This window comes from Narcine bancroftii, chromosome 3 (genome assembly GCF_036971445.1).
Source record: "Narcine bancroftii isolate sNarBan1 chromosome 3, sNarBan1.hap1, whole genome shotgun sequence".
In the NCBI taxonomy this organism is placed as follows: domain Eukaryota; kingdom Metazoa; phylum Chordata; class Chondrichthyes; order Torpediniformes; family Narcinidae; genus Narcine; species Narcine bancroftii.
In genome coordinates this window covers 239,626,472-239,647,301 of record NC_091471.1, presented here as the reverse complement: position 1 = coordinate 239,647,301, position 20,830 = coordinate 239,626,472, and the positions used below count along the sequence as shown (strand labels likewise).

The window sequence follows — 20,830 nt, the reverse complement described above, 5'->3', positions numbered from 1 at the left end:
GAACTGGTTGTAAAGCAAATCATGATCTTAAATCTAAACACAGTCAAATCAATGCTGGGCATAGCCAAATAATCCTGGCATCCACAAAAAATGTGCATTTTCTTTCATCAATGAAAGCCATTATAAGCACTTGTTTCATCTTTTGATGCTTCATTATTGGGTAAGTTACCTGTCACTGGGCGTAATCTCCTCAGAACAGAAGAAGGTCTTCTCATGTCTGCCAGAAATTTATACAAATCTTCATCGCTTAAACGGTCCCCTTCCTGATGAAACAAAAGATAGCGGCTCATCAAACCTTCAGTGTGAGAATGCTTCATTGTTAGACAAGGAGTACATTGTTATCTTGATATCCAGGCAGTGACTGATCACAACAAGGGAACAATGAGTCAACACAGCATTCATTAACCATACTCTCCAGGCTTGATTTGTCTTTTTGGCTTCAACCATACAATGGTTTGATCCAGGTTTATGATTTTTAGTCGCTAACACTGTAGAAGCATCATTTAAATTCTGTAAATGTATTGAGGCTGTGTAACTTTACAATTATGTGAGGGGAAAAGAAAACAAGGCTATTACTTAAATGTGCCCCCATTAAGAATGGCTGGTTGTCCAGAATGGACAAACTAAATTCAGATAAGAACCATTGTGAAAAATGCCTCACTCAGTTGGAAAAAGCTATTCAGAGCTTCCAGAAGCCTGCTGCTTTAATGTTAATTTCCAATCTCGCTCTGATACTTATTGTAAGCTCTGGAAATAGAAGCTCATGTTCCACCTAAGCTTATTTTAGCCCTTGGAACTTAAATATTGAATTCAACGCTTCTGAAAAGCAGACTTTCCTTTATCAGTCCTGGCCAGTTCTGACATAATGTCACCTACCTCTAACATTAACCGAGTATTTCTTTCTCTGGAATTGCTAGCAATCCTATGAAGCATTCCCACTATTCCTTTTCAGGTTTCCAGCAAGTGATGTGTTTTGCATTTCACAGTTCCAACAATGTTTGTTTGATTATTGTTCTCTCTCCCTCCTCCCCACCCACCCCCCTCAAAATTCCTCGATAGATCTTGGCAATTAACAAGCAATCTCGACACTTTCCTGAATGTCACCAATAGTATTTGTTGCCCACATTCTCTTGGTCTCCCTTTTTTCCACAGATGTTCCCTCTATTCTCTCTGATCTTCTCCATTATCTGAAACCTAAAACACACTTGTTTCCTTATTCGTCCAGTTCTGGCTAAACAATCTCCTTTACAGATGCTGCCTGACCTGTTGAATATCTCCAATTTTTTAATTGTTTCTTTTAGATTTGTAGGATCTCTACTGAAGAAATAAATAGTCCAGTTGAAATTCTGAAGCTCCCAGTAGTTGTAAGCTTGAATTGTTGAGAGTGATAGAGAAATTAGTGAATTTTCCTCTCCAAATCAGAAACAGGATGTTTTTCCTCAACAAAGAGTTTAGAATATAGAACACTACAGCACAGTGCAGGCCCTTTGGCTCTCGATAGTCTGCCGACCCATATATTCCTTAAAAAAACGTACTAAACCCTCCCTACCCTGTAATCCTTTTGTGGTGATATGCTATTACACCACTAGGTCACCAGGGGCCACCACCTGACAACCTTGTATATAAAGCCGACAGGAGCTAGGCTCCTCCATTCTGATCTAGGCTTGCACAGGGGCAAGACCTAACTGCATATATTAGTCTATTAACACTAGCGTTTAACTTGCACTCTGTCTCGTGTGGTTGATGTTAGTCACAATAAACCTCTATTTTTCTTCTATCCACATATCTGTCTAATAGTCTCTTAAATGCTCCTGTTTCAGCCTTCACCACCATCCCTGGCATTGCATTCTGGGTACCCACAAATCTCTATGTAAAAATACTTACCCCTGATGTCTCCCCTAATCTTGTACATAATGCGATTTCAATGTAGAAAAAGTCCTTCCCTTTGAATATTTCTTTTGTGTGCTTTAACTTAATTCTTTAACTTTAGTATTTACCTGTTTGAAGAAGTTTGTGACAGTCAGGGTAGCTGGCCGAAAGTTGGTATAGTTACAGGCATCATCCCCGAGGCTCATCCGTTCCAATGTTCTTTTTTTGCGGTCTGTCCATGTTCCCTTTCGTTCTAAGAACACAAGAGAAAAATTATCATTACTTTTTCAATAGATGGACTACTGCCACCATTCAATTCCTTTCATCATATATCTTGCAGATAGAAAGATGAAAGCTGTATGTACTAGCTTTTTTTTGCCCATCTCAAATGCCTTTCCCACAGTTTTAAAATACTTGATCAATCATTTTTCTAAGGTAATGATTCGGTGTCTGATTAATTCCCACTTTTACGAAGCAATTCCTGTTTTTTTTTTTACAGACAACCACGCAGGAAAGTTCTGAGGTGGTCTCATTTTTTAACAATGTTTGCTGATTTGGATTTCTCTGATGGATGTTCAGGGGTCAAAGAGTACCAGAAAGTAGTGGGGAAGCAAATTTAGCAAGCTAAAAAAAAGTTAATCCCAGAAATTGTTTGCTTTCAAATTCCTCTTTTATCAATTTCTTCAGCTTTGAAGTATTTTTAGATCTTTAGATTCTTCCCATTGCAATCCTTTGCAAATTGACTTCCCTCTCCTTTCTAATAACAGCTCTTCATTATGTAGTGCATGCAAAAAGCAACAAGATTCATTTCTTAAAACTTTTTTTTTCCAGCTTCCTATCCTCTCACCCCCCCCCCACCCCCCACAACCAGTTCTGTCATCACTTGAAAGCTTTAATATCATTATGTCCACCACAAATCAAAATTAAATTTCAATCAAAAGTATTAGATTGTTCATGAATTAAACCAGCATCATCCAGGTAAGTTTTAACCTACTGGTGAAGTAATGATGCTCATGGAGTACTGCAAACTCAGATTGGACACAGACCTGGTATCCTCCTCTGCCACTTGCTGTCAAATATTGTCATTAAGACAGAGAATTATCTTGGAATATTTTAATAGGTTGAAGGTGCCATATATATGCAAGATATAACTGGAAAATTGTTCCTGAACTGATGGTTTAAGGATGCGATTTTCATTTTAAAAAAACTGCATCTTATAAATATGACTACAAAAAGGAAAAGCTTAATTCAAGTGTATCTCACCACTTTCTGAATCAGAGGAGTCTCGTTCTAGGCTCCCAACACTGCTCACTATGTTCATGAGGTGGATAGCAGTCCAGGCAAAAGGCATTCGGAACTTGCCCAACTTGTTGCAGAAATGCTCTGCTTGATTCTTCAATTTTTCCACCTTCTCCTTGTGCTAGGCAGCAGGGATGCACACAAGGAAACAAATTATCATGTTATTTGCTCCCAGTAAGCCAAGGAGGATCGGAGATGGGAGAACAAGGAAGAAAAAACAAAGACAGAGATCAAGAAAAGGAAAGAACATGCAAAAGTGAAAGAAGGATGAGTATTTTATAAAGCAGTATGTTCTTGAAAATCTCTTATTTATGGAGTAATTACATGCAATCAAGTTAAATGCATATTTGTTAAATGCACAATAAATTTCCCAAAAAGGAAATTCAGATGAATCCTAAGTTAAGGCTGAAGGAGGAATATCAACTAGGACAATGAAATATCTCCTAAATCATGTTATCAAATTTCCAGTTGCACTGTTGGACTGGGCCAAAAAGAAGTGTATTTTTAACAATGAAAAACCCACCAGTATTATACCATACTGGGTCTTGCCCACAACTCTTTTCTGGAGGCAAATACTGCAATACAGTGTGATATTGGCAATGGTATTGTATCAAGACAGGGGCAACCAAACTACAAACCCAGGCCAAATGGGGCCTGCTGCCCATTTTTAAGAGGTCCAGGATAAATTTTAAAAATGAAATAGAAGATGGCCGTTAGAACATAGTCTCTTAACAATAAATTGCATTGTAGGTACATTGCACTTCTTGGTTTCAACACTAGGTGCCGCTGCATTGTGAAGAACTACTAGTCCAACTGTTGAAATGTTGCTCATCAATGAAAACACTCATCTCAGTTAAAAAACTTTTACCACAGTTAAAAATCGCTTACCCCAGTTGTTTAAATGCAACGGAACCAAAAATACGGTAAAAAACCAAGGGAGTGCCAAGAGTTTCAGACACAGTGGGAAAATAAATACTTTTTCCACAGAAGTCATGCGGAAGGGCATTTTATTTGCAAGGACTGAATTAACTTTAATAGCCTGTCTACAGATTTATACATTGCATCGTCATCATTAAGGTGGACACTTGGGCCATGAACTGCGTTCACTGCGAGCTGTGGAGGAATGTTGGAGACAGCCTTGTCCCTTTCTTCACCTTTTCTCCTGTTCTTATTTTGCACCCAGCTTTTAATTTTGCACAGTTTTTGAATGAGAGTTTTAAAGTGTTTTCAGAGTACATATCATATACAACCCTGAGATTCATTTAAATTTTGTATTCATTTAAATTTAAGAACAGCAGATACAGAAATGCCTATTATAATATGTGAGCACATCAATAATCTACTGTAATGTCAACAGTTAAACTGTTCAGTAGTGTTATGTAGTTATTTTGACGAAAATTAATTTTCAATGGCACAGGGGTTTTCTGGTCTAAAAACGCCATTTTTCTTACAGCGTAACTGGTTGAAAAGTGATAGGCTTTTAATATTGTTTGGCTCGTGACTCCATGTATTTTTCTGTATGTGACCCAGAACTGAAAATGTTTGGCCACTCTTGTTCCAAGGTGAATGTCCCCATTACCGAAGCAAACATAGGTTATTATGCTGTGGTTCATGACAAACTGAGATTCTATTGTCAGATTTTCTATTCACCAAAACAACAATTATAATGAAATAACATGCATATACTCATAGATACTAGATAAAAAGAAATGTCCAGAGTGAACAATTATATGGGGGAGGTGGAGGGTGATCCGTTCTCACCTTGGTGGAATCAGATTCTTTCATAACCATGTAAGGTTCAGCACATTCGCCTATGTCGCCTTGCTGCAGTACCTTTTCAAGCTGCATTGGAAGGAACATCACATACAAAATGAAGATATCTCTGGATTAAATATACAAAGTTTAGCAAAGCCAATGTACATGAAAATTTATTAATGTACATGAAAATTTATTAATGGTCATATCCACATATGAAAAGGAAATGACAAATGAAGATATTGGGGAGCTCAGCTCTTACCTTAATCACGAGGAATATGTCAGTGGATGGATAGGTTATAGAGAAGATGGTGGACCTGGCCAAGGTTGAGATGGCAGCGTGGGGATTATGTGGACGGAGGAGACCTTTCATTTGGTCAGAATTCAAATCAAAGTAGAAGTTTTCAGAAATCTACAGTGAATGGCAAGAATAATGCAATTAGTGTAATCAGAACAATTTGAGACACTTAGACCTCTAAAAATTACACTGAATTGCAAGAATACAGCATAAAAACATGCCCTTGAGGCCAACATCCATGCTGGTCGACGTGTATGACTCCTATTTGCTTGTGTTCGGCTTATATCACTCTGAACCTTTCTACCAACAAATGTGTTCAAATGCCTTTTAAACATTGTATAGTACATGTCCAATTATCCAAAAAGCATTCTACTGAAATTCTTGAATATCCAAAAAAAATTTTTGGCTGAGACATGACGTCACATGTTGAATTTTATTTTACCCACCAAGCTCAAGTGGGGCTACAGGGAATCAGTTTTACAAAGAAGACATTTGTCCGTAGGTTACATATTGAAGGAAAGGATAGCACTAATTATTTATTTATAAATTAACTTTTTTTTTGCCATGAATTACTGGAACTTTGTGATCAATTGCATTGTGGGATTCTCAATTTGAATTGAATACCACACGCTCTCCCCACTCACCCACTCCGTCCAATACCCTTTTTAGTGGGGTCACTGAAATTCTGCTGGAGGACACTCCTTGGGACTGTACATGCAATCTCCTACCACTTACAGGTGAGGTGAGACCTCAGGCTCCTGGACATGAGTGGGGACCTTGGGCTCCCCGAGAAGGATTGGTGATGGCGGTGGGGAGGTGTAGGGGATTGGTGACAGCTGCTTAAAAAAATTTCTCGATGATCTGAAAAATCAGTAAAACCGATATTGGTCAGGTTCCAAGCAGTTTGAATAATCAGAAATGTACTGTAATTGTAAAAGTGCTTTTAACATGGAAATGGTAAACTCTTCTTCTAGATCACATTGTGAACAATTCTGGTTACAATCAACTTTTTGTACAAATACTGTATCAGCACAAGTACATCAGGTTAATCAAACAAGTTCAAAACATGAAACACAAGACAACTATACATCTATATTAATATTTTGCCATCCTCATCTAGGAGGCAGTGCACACACTGTGGTGCCCAGAGCCCCTGAAATCCCTCCACGGTTCCCATGGACATTGCCTGTCCCCTTTCCACTGATACCTGGGCACAAATATACCTCCTGAAGATGGACAGTGTGTCATTGTGGGAGGAGCCCTGAGCCACTTGCTTCCTGGACCCACGGATGGCGAGTTTCACCAGGCCCAGGAGCAAGGTCAGGGTGTCCCCCTCCCTTCACCCCCCCACTCTTCCTCACTGCACGGCCAAAGATAGAGGGTATGGCTAAAATGCAACCAGAATGTGAGGATCAGCCTCTTCAGAAAGACGAAGAGGGGCTGTAATCTCACCCGCTCCATGTGCACGTGATCTATCCTCAGATCTCCTGTCATGACAAACACAGCGCACAATTCTATGGAGAACCTGATATTGCAATGGTTACATATTCAGTTCCCACAACTGGCATCAGCCAGACTTGTTTATAGCAAGCTTCTTCAGACATCTGATGGGTAGTAAAGTGAAAGGTGAGCGATGGAAGCCAATATTTATCTCTCATAAACACCTACGTAATAGATTAACTGGTCATTATTTCATTGCCAGTTGATAACATCTTGCTGTTTGTGACATATTTCCTACACAACAATGGCAACAGTACTCCAAAAGTTGTTGCTAACCAGAAAGAAAGCTGCCCATCCTTAGAATGCAAAAAAGCACGAGTCTCTAACCGTCTCTTGTAACCTTGTTAAGCACCACTCCTTTCATGGAACATGTAGGCTGAATTGAGGCAAATATCTCCAGCACACAGCATTCAGTTGCTGATTAAAAAACAGTATTAGCAGTGGCAGATCTGGAGAATACTGGGCTTAAATTGGGCAGTTTCTTCTTTGGCTTGGCTTCGCGGACGAAGATTTATGGAGGGGGTAAATGTCCACGTCAGCTTTAAATTGGGCAGTAATAGCAACCTGAACAACTGTTTGCTTGCCAACTAAAGAGGATTGGGAATATTGCCAAAGCAATTACAGAACAATAATGAAAGTTCCCTTTCGTACAAATACTTTTAGTTTCTCCATTTTCAGAAAGAGATTTTTCTCCCCAGCTCATCATCAAAGACCAGAATTGACATCTCTCAACATGCAAAAAAAAAGAGACCATTAAGTTTTATTTTTAGTCACCAACCTTCTTCTTTTCCTTCACATCATACAAGGCAAGAACTCCAAAAATAGGTTCAATTTCAATTTCAAACCTTTGGGAAAAAAAGGAGAGAATGGAAATCAGAGATTGGAAGAAAATCTTAAATGTAAAATCACAAAATGCTGGAGACACTCAGCAGGTCAAACAGTTTATTTTATGTAGCAAAGGTAAAAATATCTAACTGATATTGTGGGGGGATGGGGGAGGAGAAAGGGGGGGAGCGAGAGAGGGGGGAAGAGAGAGAGGGGGAAGAGAGAGAGGGGGAGAGAGAGAGGGGGGAGAGAGAGAGGGGGGAGAGAGAGAGGGGGGAGAGAGAGAGGGGGGAGAGGGAGGGGGGAGAGGGAGAGGGGAGAGGGAGAGGGGGGAGAGAGGTGGGGAGAGAGGGGGGAGAGAGGGGGGGAGAGAGGGGGAGAGAGGGGGGAGAGAGGGGGGAGAGAGGGGGGAGAGAGGGGGGAGAGAGGGGGGAGAGAGGGGGGAGAGAGGGGGGAGAGAGGGGGGAGAGAGGGGGGAGAGAGGGGGGAGAGAGGGGGGAGAGAGGGGGGAGAGGAGGGGAGAGGGGGGAAAGGGGGGAAAGGGGGGAAAGGGGGGGAAAGGGGGGAAAGGGGGGGGGAGAGAGGGAGGAGAGTGGGGGGGGGAGAGTGGGGGGGGAGAGTGGGGGGGGAGAGAGGGGGGGAGAGAGGGGGGGAGAGAGGGGGGGAGAGAGGGGGGGAGAGAGGGGGGGGAGAGAGTGGGGGGAGAGAGGGGGGGAGAGAGGGGGGGAGAGAGAGGGGGGGAGAGAGGGGGGGAGAGAGGGGGGGAGAGAGGGGGGGAGAGAGGGGGGGAGAGAGGGGGGGAGAGAGGGGGGGAGAGAGGGGGGGAGAGAGGGGGGGGGAGAGGGGGGGGGGAGAGGGGGGGGGAGAGGGGGGGGGAGAGAGTGGGGGGAGAGATGGGGCGAGAGAGGACCACCAACTGTTTACAGAGGAATTGCACAATTAAACTTTACCATGAGGCAGAAACTCTAGAGGAAAAACATATGGTGTCTGGTTTTTACCATAAAATCATTGGGGAGAGGATAAAATAAATAAAATGAAATAAATATAATTCTTTGTGAGGCATCCACAGAATTGGTTGAACTCTGGATGATATATTATACGTTAGAGGTTTACAACAGATAGGCTTTGCACAATCCATGTGTTTAGTCCCACTTTCCGTTCAACAATATATGTAAACTTACTTCAATGACAAACATTTAACAAGAATTCTTTGCCCGAAATGTTCTTTAGGAACTTCAGGAGTAGAGGATCGTTCTACAGCTTCATCCTACCAGTAGAAAAAATACAATCAGCTCAAGAATTCAGCAAACTGATGTGTTAGCTTTCTATAAAAATCAACAAACATTAATGTGACAAGCAGGGGTATTTTTTCATGATGGCTGCAACAATGTTTCCTCCCTGCAAGTTCTATTTAGATGTTGAAATTAGCACTGATCATCAAAAAAAAATGCCCAGATGTCTTGAGGTTTCTCAAAAGGCATGTTTCCAGACTTGGAACACCAGCTGTCAAACTTATTCTATTGATGCTTAGACAGCTAAAGGAGAGGCATGATCCTGGTTCAATGTCTGCTGTTCCACATCAACAAGAGCAATTTTATTTCAGAACTGAATAGTACAGGCCCAGTATATCGGTGGTGTTAAATAAGCAAGTCTGTAGATGTTGGGGCTGGGTGCAGTGCACAAATGTGTTGGAGAATAACAAAGTGTGTTCAGTTAACATAAATATTAATACATTGACTGTGTGGCTCACCAGGTGGCACCAGTGCTCCCAATATGCAGATAGCAAGCAAGATTTTTGGTCAAATAAATTATTTTAGAGTTTTTTTTGGTTATTAGGGCTCCTTAACTTGTTGCAATATGGCAAAATTGTGTTATACATGTTACACAAGATTGCAGTTGTCAAGAAATTTTAATTCTTCAAAGTAGTTTAAGAGATTAAATTTTTGATGCAAGGTTTCTGCTTACATGTATAACTTCCCCACCTGGTCCAAAATAGCTTTAGCACAATGTGCAGTTGAATCCCACGCTAAGATCACCCATTGGTCTATAAACTCCTCCTGAGTGTTTCACCACTTTCATTGCTAATTCAGCTGCAGCAGACTCCAGATGAGTGGATTTCAGAAAATAAAGGAAAAGATTTCCTCACACTTGAATCGAGATGATCTCAATGTCTGTGCTCACATTGAAAGTGCCCTTTAACCACTTTAAATCTAACCTTCAGAATACGCGAAGGGAGAAAATGAGTGTATTACAATCTCACAATGCTTGCTCTTTTAAGAGCTATACAGATACATCCAACACCAGGGTCTCTCTCATTTTCCAGTGGGTACCTACCTTTGAAAGCTGTGCCACATCAATGGTGTGATTCAAGAGGCTCCACAACTCATCAAACCTGCATTGGCACTTTCCAAGAAGGGACAGCATGGGATTAGCATAGTGGCCAGTGCAACACTGTTACAGGCCAGCACTCGGGTCCAGGGTTCGAATCCAGTGCTCTCTGTAAGGAGTTTGTATGTTCTACCCATGTCTGCGTGGGTTTCCACCCACCTTTCAAAACATTCTGGGGGTTGTAGGTCAATTGAGTATAATTCTGCAACACGGGTCGTGAACCAAAAGGGCTGCATGTCTAAATTTTTTTTAAATGTATTTAATCCAGTTCCCTGTGCTCATAAACTTTCTTCAAATTCCTATATTTCTTTCCACACGCATTTGTTCAAATCCACTATGAAATATAATCCCCTATAAAAACTAAATCCATGTGTACTTATCAATTTATTGCTTCTTCAGATCGCAAGGTTACAAAGGTACTGATCCTGGGCTTGGATTGGATCACAAACAGATGCTAAGTCATGCTTGTCATTAAACAGGACTACTACTTCCTTCCTCCACATGTGGAAAGCACTTTACCTCATCAGGTGGTGGGAAGAGTGCCAATAACTCCCGGTGTCGGTTTTCTTTCCTTTGCTCCCCATTGCGCTTGTCCACATCCTCGATAGCCGTACGATCCAGCAGGCTGGGCAGCAGGGAGTCGGCCGTGGAGTTCTTCAAGTCAAAGATACTGGAGGCCCAGCTTCCCCTTGGAGTGTCATCCAGGGACACTGATCTGCGCTTCAGCTCATCCTACCCAAGAACAGGAAAACTGTCACTTGCAGCTTTTATTCATTTAGTCCTGGAGTCAACCAGCATTTCCGATACAAGGATGAAAACAAGACAGGTAAAGTCAACATTGTGAGGAAGGGAAACATCAACACCGAGGCGTTAATTCTGATTGACCAAAGCATAACACAGGAGGCCCTTCTACCAATTGTGTTGGGACTGATTCTTTTGAAAGCCATCATGACCTGTTCCAAGCATTTCCCTATGGCCTTGGATATTTCAAAAGCTGCTCTTCATCAACTTCATCGTTGTTCCTTAATTTACAAATTCCACTAACACGTTTAACATGACATTCTGCACTTGCATCAGATCAATCTGAACAAGACTGAAGCTTTGAGCTATCAATGATGGTCCCAATTCCAACAAGAAATGGCATCAGATGGAAATTTTCCTACTTGAAAGTTGAATAACAGTGAAACAACTAATGCCAACCTGATCGTCTTGGGTCCCTCGGTCATCAACAACTTCATCAGATTCAAACATCTGCTTGGGCAGGCCTCGCTGCCTCTCGCGATGCTTCTCTAGTGTGTTGGCATTAAATGCAGTGCTCAGCCTTTCATACCTGTTTCCAAATACAAGTCAAAGACTAGGTTACAACAGTGAGCACGAGCTGCTGAAACTATTAGGGTCTGGGGTTAGAGCTTCACATGTTGTCAGCCTGGATACTGAAGGCCAAACAGCCCACTGTGTTTTAAAATTTTCAAATTTAGAGATACAGCACAGTCACAGGCCCTTCTGGCCCATGAGCCCGTGCCGCCCAAATACCCCAATTAACTTACAACCCCTGGACGTTTTGAAAGGTGAGAGGAAACCGGAGCACCCGGAAGAAACCCACACAGACACGGGGAGAACATAAACTCCTGACAAACAGCACAAGGTTTTGTTTAGTACAATTTCATGATGAGTCAATGACCCTTTCTCAACCCAGATTTTATTTAACAGTATCAAGGGTTGAATGACAGCAGAACTGTGGCTCGTATAGCATGTAGGCTCCATAAAACAGCATCTCACAGTGTCAATAAAGAGTGCATATTATGAACAGAACAAAGTTATCACAGACTATCATCACAGATTGGAAACTATTCCCAAAATGTAAAAAGATAGTCAAAGACTGGGTAAATAAGAAAAAAAATAAGGATTTATAGACAGACATACTTCTCACATTTCTAAAGCACTACGAATCTCAAATGACTGAAAAAATGTGAGAAGAGATTTAATTTTAAAAAAGGATATCAACTTTAAATGGATTAGTGGCCTTACACACATTTACTCAGTGTATCCATAGGTTGCAGTATTTTAGACTGCTCAAGGTTCTACAATTTCCAGATATGATTCCTTCATCATCTGAAAAAGATTTTTATTATCTTAAATGTTAAACAATGGAAAAAGAACACCTATTGGATTTTAAATTGCACACATTTTGAGTTGCACTATATTATTCAGATAGAAAGAGTGATCTCAGCCCTTGAGATATCAAGGTTCGATTTATTATGAGATTCCAGACTGAAAAATACATCCTCTGTCAGTCCAACACATACTAATCTTACTCCTGCTCTTTTCTACCCAAAAGCTAAATGGTTAGTTATCTAGTTTCCTCCATGTATCTCACAGCTGCAGCATATCACCCTTGGGTAAAACAAACAGTTCTGTAATAAATAAACAGGGCAGACTGAACCAATTAACATGATAAACGCACTTTCTGTGAACAATGACCCAGTCTTCAGTGTAGATCTGGACAGCATCTCTCACTCGAGGGTCCATGCCCCTGAAAGAAAAAAAAGGATACAATAATTCAACAGCCACAGGCAGTCCTGGTGTGTTAGTAAAAAAACAAACCCATTTTTCTTCGTCAAAAACAAACTGCTGTAATACTAGCTGTTTAACCTAAAATTAGAGGTCTCATTAGATGTTTTAATCAAAAGAGAAACAATCAAAGATCTGGTCAAAGAAGTAGGCATTCAAAGAGAATTTTGAAGGAGGAATATGTAGAGAAGGAGAAGGAATTCCAAAGCATGGGGAACAGCAGTCTAACAGTCAACAGTGAAATAAAAATAAAAATAAAAATGTACAAGTTGTCAACATGAAAAAAATGCCAAAACCAAGATCACCCATAAATTGGAGGAGCAACACTTAATTTTGGGCACTCTCCTACCAGGTGGCATTAACATCGACTTCACCAGTTTCTGCTAGACCACCCCCCCTTCTCTCTCTCCCCATTCCCTTTGTCTTCTTTCCTTTCTCACCCTGCCTGCAGGTGTACCCTCCCTCCTTTATCCACCTATTTCCTCCTGCCTGTGAAACTGTGCTCCCCTTTCCTCCTCCACACCCCTCCCCCCATTTGTTCAGGTGCCTGCCTAATTTTGCCATACCTCGATTAAGAGCTCATGCCCAGAATGCTGGTTATGTATCTTTACCTTTGCTATACAAAGTACATTGTTTAACCTGCTGAGTTTCTCCAGTGTTGTGTTTTCACTTCAATCATGGTGTCTGCACATCATATAATTCAAAAGCCAGAGTAGTAGCTATTAATCAATAAAAATGTACCAATCAAAATAGAAGAGGAAATAATAGATCCAGCAGGGAGATATGTAATGATAAAATGTCAGATATATTCAGAATTTTGGAATTTACTCAATGTATATTCACCTAATGAAGAAGATCAAAAATTTATGCAAGATATCTTTTTGAAGATAGCAGATACGCAAGGGAACATACTAATAGGAGGGGATTTTAACCTTAATTTGGACTCAAACATGGATAAAGCTGGGAAAAAAAAACTAACAGAAAGAACAAAGTAACCAAATTTATAATTAAATCGATGCAAGAATGCAACTTTTGGATGTATGGAGGAAACAACACCCAAAGGAAAAGGAATATTCATATTATTCGGGTAGACATAAAACATACTCAAGGATAGACCTATTCCTGTTATCAACCCACATTCAAGGGAGAGTTAGGAAAATGGAATATAAAGCCAGATTATTATCGGACCACTCACTCCTGTTATTGGCAATAGAGCTAGAGGACATCCCACCAAGAATGTATAGATGGAGATTAAACTCCATGCTACTTAAAGGACAGGATTTTAGAGAATTCATTGAATGACAAATTAAAATGTACTTTGAAATAAATACAGAATCAGTAAAAGATAAGTTTATACTATGGGACACAATGAAAGCGTTCATCAGAGGGCAAATAATAAGTTATGTAACTAAGATGAAGAAGGACTACAATCGGGAAACAGAACAGTTGGAAAGGGAAATAACAAATATAGAAAAAAAATTAGCAATAAAGGAAGATACAACTAAAAGAGAATTGGCAGATAAAAATATAAAATATGAAACACTACAAACATATAAGGTGGAGAAGAACATAATGAAGACAAAACAGAAATATTATGAGCTAGGAGAAAAATCGCACAAAATTCTAGCGTGGCAGCTTAAGACAGAACAAACTAAAAGAATGGTATTGGCATTAAGGAAAAAGGACAAACAAATTACATATAATCCAACGGAGATCAATGAAAACTTCAGGGAATTCTATGAGCAACTATATCAAACTGAAAACAAAGGGAAAGAAGACAAAATAGATGAATTTCTAACTAAAATTGAACTACCGAAATTACAAACAGAGGAGCAAAATAAATTAATAAAACCATTTGAAATAGGAGAATTACAGGAGATATTAAAAAAACTACCGAACAATACAACACCAGGAGAGGATGGATTCCCAATAGAATTCTATAAAACATTTAAAGACTTATTAATTCCTCCCAGTATTCAACCAGATTGATAAAACACAAAGCATACTAGATTCATGCAAAACAGCAATAATTACAGTAATACCAAAGACAGGGAAAGATCCACTTGCACCAGCGTCATATAGACCAATATCTCTACTTAATACAGATTATAAGATAATAGCTAAACTATTAGCAAACTGGATTTATTAAAAAAAGATAAAGAACAGACAATATCTGTAAATTTATTAATTTAATTCATGCAGTAGAAGGAAATAAAACTCCAACAGTAGCAGTTGCTTTAGACGCAGAGAAGGCCTTTGACAGAGTAGAATGGAATTATTTATTCAAAGTACTACAAAAATTCAGCCTACCAGAGAAATATATTAATTGGATTAAAGCATTATATAAGGGGCCATTGGCGAAAGTGACAGTAAATGGATATATATCAAAACAATTTAACTTAAGCAGATCAACAAGGCAGGGATGTCCACTATCTCCCTCACTGTTCACGTTAGCTATAGAACCACTAGCAGAACTGATAAGAACAGAAAATAAAATAAGAGGGATAAAAATAAAAGAGAAGGAATATAAAAATCAGTCTATTTGCAGATGACGTTATAATATACTTAACAGAACCAGAAATATCAATAAAAGAATTACATAGGAAATTGAAGGAATATGGAGAAGTATCGGGGTACAAGATCAACGCAAATAAAAGTGAAGCAATGCCAATGAATAATGCGTATTTCACAAAGTTTAAGAAAGAATTGCCATTTAGATGGCAAACACAACCAATGCGATACCTAGGTATACAACTAAATAAAAACCTCGACCATCTATATAAACTAAATTATATAAATTATATAAATTATGACGACTTAGAGCATTGGAAAGACTTACCACTAACAGTGATAGGAAGGATAAACTGTATTAAAATGAACATTTTCCCAAGGATACAATACCTATTTCAGTCATTACCAATACACCCAACAGAGAAATTCTTCAAGGAGTTAAAGAAAATAATAAGGAAATTGTTATGGAAAGGGGGGAAACCGAGGATAGAACTAGATAAATTAACAGAATGGTACAAACAAGGAGGCTTATAACTACCAAACTTTAAGAATTATTATAGAGCCGCACAATTAAGATACCTATCAGATTTTTATCAAACAAGGGAACAACCAGATTGGACCAGATTAGAACTAGATAAAATAGGGGAGAAGATACCTGAACATATACTATATAAATGGGATGAAAAATTGGTGCAACATAGGAATTCACCGGTATTGCATCATCTGCTCAACATTTGGAAGAAGATTCACGTAGAAAGGAATAAAACAAATTACCAACTACCAAAACTAATATTGGCGCAAAATCAACTAATCCCTTTCACAATAGATAACCTTTCATTCAGAGAATGGGAGAGAAAAGGGATCAAATGAATAGAAAATTGTTTTTCGGGAAATAAATTATTATCCTTTGAACAAATGAAGGATAAATATAATATAACTCACGATACAATGTTTGCATACTACCAACTGAAAACCTACTTGAAGGACAAATTGGGAAACAGTCTGAGGTTACCAGAAGGAAGCAATTTTGAATATGTGATTACAGACACAATGATAATTTAAAAATTTGTAACAAACATGTACATCAAACTGCAAGAAAAGGAGAACGAGGAAACAAACGGTAAACCTAAACAAAAATGGGAACAAGATCTAAACATAAAGATAAAGAATGAAACGTGGGAGAAGCTATGCTCCGGAACTACGAGAAATACAATAAACACGAGGTTACACGTGATACAATATAACTGGATACACAGGCTATACATCACACCTCAAAAGTTAAATAAATGGGACCCAACAGTATCTGACAGATGTTTTTGCTTCAAAAAGGAAACGGGAACAACAATTCATGAAATTTGGACATGTGAGAAAGTGGAAAAATTTTGGGAAGATCTAAACCAGATATTAAATAAAATCACAAAAAGCAATATACCAAAAAACCCAGAGATCTTCCTCCTAAGTAATATAAGAAACAAAGAATTTGGACTCGATTTGGATGGAGCACAAAAAAGATTTGTTATGATAGCCCTAGTTGTAGCGAAAAAATGTATTATGTCAGCCTGGAAATTAGAAGATAACTTGAGAATACAACAATGGTACATAGAAATGAATAAATGTATTCCATTATAAAAAATAACATATAATTTAAGAAATAACATTACAATATTCGAACAAATATGGGAGCCATACATGAAACACAATAGAGAAATCCTACCGTGGACTTCCACCACCTAAAATGACAGAAGGAGAAGAGAACGAAAAGAACTGACTCAGTAAAATTTCTTGTTTATTTTTATTAAGTGACAACATTGTTTAACGGGTTTAATGTATCTTATAGATTGAACTTCAAATAAATGGGGAAGGGGGTGAGGGAGGGAGGGAGGGAAGGGAGGGGGGAAAATGGGGGAGGAAACGACACTGTATATATTTAAGAAGAAAAATGTCTGTATGTATCTTGGTCAATATGGTTTATAGTGTGAAAAATAAAAAAAATTTTTTTAAAAATCATGGTGTCTGCAGAGTTTTGTGTTTTACTCCTAAAATGTAAAATTGTGGGGTCAGAGAAGGTGATAGTTTGGGAGTTGGGAAACCGGTGTCAAAATGTTCCTGTGATGGGACTGAGCTGTACCCTATAGGGATCAGAATGAACCTAACCATCTGACACACCATATTTAAACTGTGGTGCTGCTGTTGATTGTTCTTGCCAAGACCACAGGTACAGAAAAATGTGCTCGTAGCATTCGTGGAAAAGAATGACACGCACATCAAAGCCTTGCAAAATGAGACTGATTTATTGCTCTGGCGTCACGCTTCTATGGCCCCCAGACGCTGACGTCAGAGCCTCTGGAATTGGCTGGCCTTCGCCTGGGAAGGTCACCTGGGATGACGGTCTGTGTTACCCCCAGGTCCATGTGTTTGCCATGTTCATTGACCATTTTGTGGGCCGCTCCATGTCTCTGTGACTGCCACGTGCTCCTGCACCACCAAGTTGTGCAGAGAGGACCCAAGATAGCTGAAGAAAAGATCTTGTTTATATGGCTTCTGCATGACCCGAGACCTTACTGATGTGCAAGAATACTCACACTTCCTCTGGAACTCCAGACTCGATAGTTCGACATTCTCGTGGCTCGTACACTATTTCAATATCATCTGCAGGAAACTCAAGCAGTTCTCGGAGTGAGCCTGCTTCTGGAGCAGGGGGATGTGTTGTCAGGTATTCCTCAAAGTCCACAGGTTCTACCACTTCAGAAAGAGGTACCTATGATGAGATATAATACATCACTGTGGGGTTAGGAGAGGGCAATAGTTGCGTGCAAACTTTTAATTCTATCCACTTGTTATTAGAGAAAAATGAATTAGTTCAGTACTAACTTACACCTGAAGTAGCAGAGTACATTATTGTTCTTGATAGAGAAGAGACTACATGAGAGAAGCCAGAGTGATAGAGAAGAGACTACATGAAAGAAGCCAGAGTGATGGTGGATGATTGCTTCTCAAGCTGGTGGGCTGTGACCAGTGGTGTGCCTCAGGGGCATCAGTGCTGGGATCATTGTTTGTCATCTATATTAATGATCTGGATGATAATGTGGTAAATTTGATCAGTAAGTTTGCAGGTGACACTAAGATTGGAGATGTTGTAGACAGTGAGGAAGGATTTCAAAGCTTGCAGAGGGATCTGGACCTGCTGGAAAAATGGATTGAAAGATAGCAGATAGAACTTAATGCAGATAAATGTGAGGTGTTGCATTTTGGAAGGACAAACCAAGAAAGGTTTGTACATGGTAAATGGGAGGGCACTGAGGAGTGCAGTAGAACAGAAGAGTGACCTGGGAATACAAATACAGAAATCCCTGAAAGTGGTGTCACAGGGATATAAACAAAGTTTTTGGCATATTGGCCTTCATAAATCAAAGTATTGCATATTGAGTTGGGAGGTTATGGTAAAGTTGTACAAGACATTGATGGAATCAAATTTGGAGTATTGTGCGGAGTTTTGGTCACCTAAGTACAGAAAAGATATAAATAATATGGAAAGAATGCAGAGAAGATTTACTAGGACATTGCCCGGACTTCAGGAACTGAGTTACAGAGAAAGGTTAAACAGGCTAGGAGCATAGAAGAATGAGGGGACATTCGATAGAGGGATACAAAATTATGAGGGGCATGAGGTTAGGTGAGATACAAACCAGAGGACATAAGTTAAGGGTGAAAGGGGGAAAGTTTAGGGGGAACATTAGGAGGAACTTCTTCACATAGTGAGTAGTGAATGTGGGGTCAATTTTAACATTTAAGAAAAATTTGGATAGGTACATAGATGGGAAGGGTATGGACTGGGTACAGTCAGTGGGACTAGGCAGAATAATAGATCAGCACAGACTAGAAAGGTTGAAGGGCCTGTTTTCTATGCTGTAATATTCTTCGGTTCTTAGAGAATTAAGCGTTGGAACCAATGCAAAAAGATCGAATTAAAACAGCTCAGCAATGTTATAACTGAACAATGCAATTGGTTTGAGAAGATAAACAGCTTACTGCTGCTCCTTTGATACCATATACGTAAAGCCTCTTGTTCTAGCTCGTTCACTGTTAATAGAAACAACCTGATCATTGTGCTTGCCAATGGATTCAATATTCATTCTAAGGGAATAACACACAAACTATGGGAAGCTCTGAGGCGCTTGATAAGCTGATTGCACGAGCATTTCCTTCCCTCATAGTCTCTGCTGATGGCAGGGATGAAAGCTGCAAGAGACTCTTAGATAGGCACACAGATGAAAGAAAAATAGAGGGTTAAGAGGTAGGAAGGAGTTAGTATTTATTTTTGGTCTGAATATGTAGGTCAGCACAACATTGAAGGCTGAAGGTTCTATATAGTGTTGTGGTTTTCTATGTTCTATGACAACCCAATGCATCACAAATAATTATTTGGATCACAGATTAGGATTTTTTCATTGTTTCTTATGCAATATAATTGTGAACTATGTGGGGAAACACTGATTTTGGAGATGAAGTTCTCCAGTGCCTGAAGAAGAAAGTGTTCCTTTCATTCTGCTTTCATCAGTTGGTTAGGGTCATGAAAATAAATTAAATTTGCTATTGAAAAGCAAAGTAATTATTGGGAAATGAGGCAGGGAATGTGTCAAGTGTCAGTGGAAGGCCTTGTGGACCATGATTCATTGACAGAGGTTATCTACGTGGACTTTGACAGAATCCCGCAAGATTTAAAAATAAGGATGAAAAAGAGCCCACAGGTCCGAGATTCAAGATTCTATTTATTGTCATAGTAATAAAATAGTGTCCTATTACATGAAATTTCTTTCTGCCTGCCTCAAGGCAGACAGATTCGTCACCAGCAGGAATTGCCTAAGCGCCTTACAGCCAGACTTAAAGAGAGAAGCAAAAAAGATTGGGGCGAGGCTAATTTAGATGGCATTAAAGAGGAACTTGCAATGATTGATTGGGTGATGCTGTTTGCACATAATGGAACATTTGTAAAGTGGAAGGTTTTTCAAAAGTCTCCCTAAGTAGTCTCGCTTAAATGAAGAAGATTGGCAGGATCATGGAACCTTGACTGTTGAGGGATATTGATTTCTCTCGTCAGGAAAAAGGAGACATATTCAGCATATGTATTTACAGTAAGCTTGAGAAAGAAATCAGGAGGGTAAAAAGAGGACAGCATGACTGTCTTAGCACGGTTAGCGCAGCAATGCCATTACAGCAAAAGCTATTGGGAATCCTGCTCTGTCTGAAAGGAGTTTGCATGTTCTCGCGGTTAGCACAACGTCATCACAGCACCAGAGATCGGAAACAGGGTTCAAATAAGGAGTTTATACGTTCTCCCCGTGTCTGCATGGGTTTTCCCCGAGGGGGTCCTGTTTCATCCCACCGTTTGAAAATGTACCGAGGGTTGAGGGTTGATTGGGTGTAATTGGGGTGGCACAGGCTCATGGGTCGAAATGGCCTGTTACCATGTTGTATGTCTATATTTAAAAATTTTTAAAGTTTTAAGGACAGAAAGTAGCTTTTGCAGATAAGGTACAGATGAGCCAAAATTTTTACTTGCTGTAGCCAAGCAGCTACATGAGATATACCAATGATAGAATAAATTAAATTACCACAATATGCCATAACAATTCACAATTGTAGTTAGTGCAAGAAGAAAAGCAATGTTTCAATAGTTGGGGTTAGCTGGTAGAACTGCTTGTTCATTCACTCATTCCCAACTAAGAAGCAAACACAAACTCTGATCAAAGAAAGTGAAAGTAAAGACCTTCAGATCAGATTCAGATTTATTGCCAGTGAACCTAAATGAGTAAC

At 39.6% G+C, this 20,830-nt stretch overlaps 1 protein-coding gene across 9 annotated transcripts in view; it reads right to left on the bottom strand.

Annotated features, from left to right (window-relative positions):
- The window catches only part of LOC138758389 (dedicator of cytokinesis protein 7-like), a 158,981-nt gene that overhangs the window by 103,322 nt on the left and 34,829 nt on the right, over nucleotides 1-20,830 (bottom strand). For all 9 annotated transcript variants that reach the window (XM_069927221.1, XM_069927222.1, XM_069927227.1 and 6 more), the window contains exons 3-13: nucleotides 17,599-17,774; nucleotides 12,399-12,467; nucleotides 11,135-11,264; nucleotides 10,454-10,666; nucleotides 8,728-8,813; nucleotides 7,500-7,566; nucleotides 5,186-5,335; nucleotides 4,930-5,010; nucleotides 3,133-3,289; nucleotides 1,998-2,122; nucleotides 170-263 (exon numbers count right to left, since the gene is read on the bottom strand). In XM_069927221.1, coding sequence (XP_069783322.1) covers nucleotides 170-263; nucleotides 1,998-2,122; nucleotides 3,133-3,289; nucleotides 4,930-5,010; nucleotides 5,186-5,335; nucleotides 7,500-7,566; nucleotides 8,728-8,813; nucleotides 10,454-10,666; nucleotides 11,135-11,264; nucleotides 12,399-12,467; nucleotides 17,599-17,774 — 1,348 coding nt within the window. The remainder of the gene's footprint in view (nucleotides 1-169; nucleotides 264-1,997; nucleotides 2,123-3,132; nucleotides 3,290-4,929; nucleotides 5,011-5,185; nucleotides 5,336-7,499; nucleotides 7,567-8,727; nucleotides 8,814-10,453; nucleotides 10,667-11,134; nucleotides 11,265-12,398; nucleotides 12,468-17,598; nucleotides 17,775-20,830) is intronic.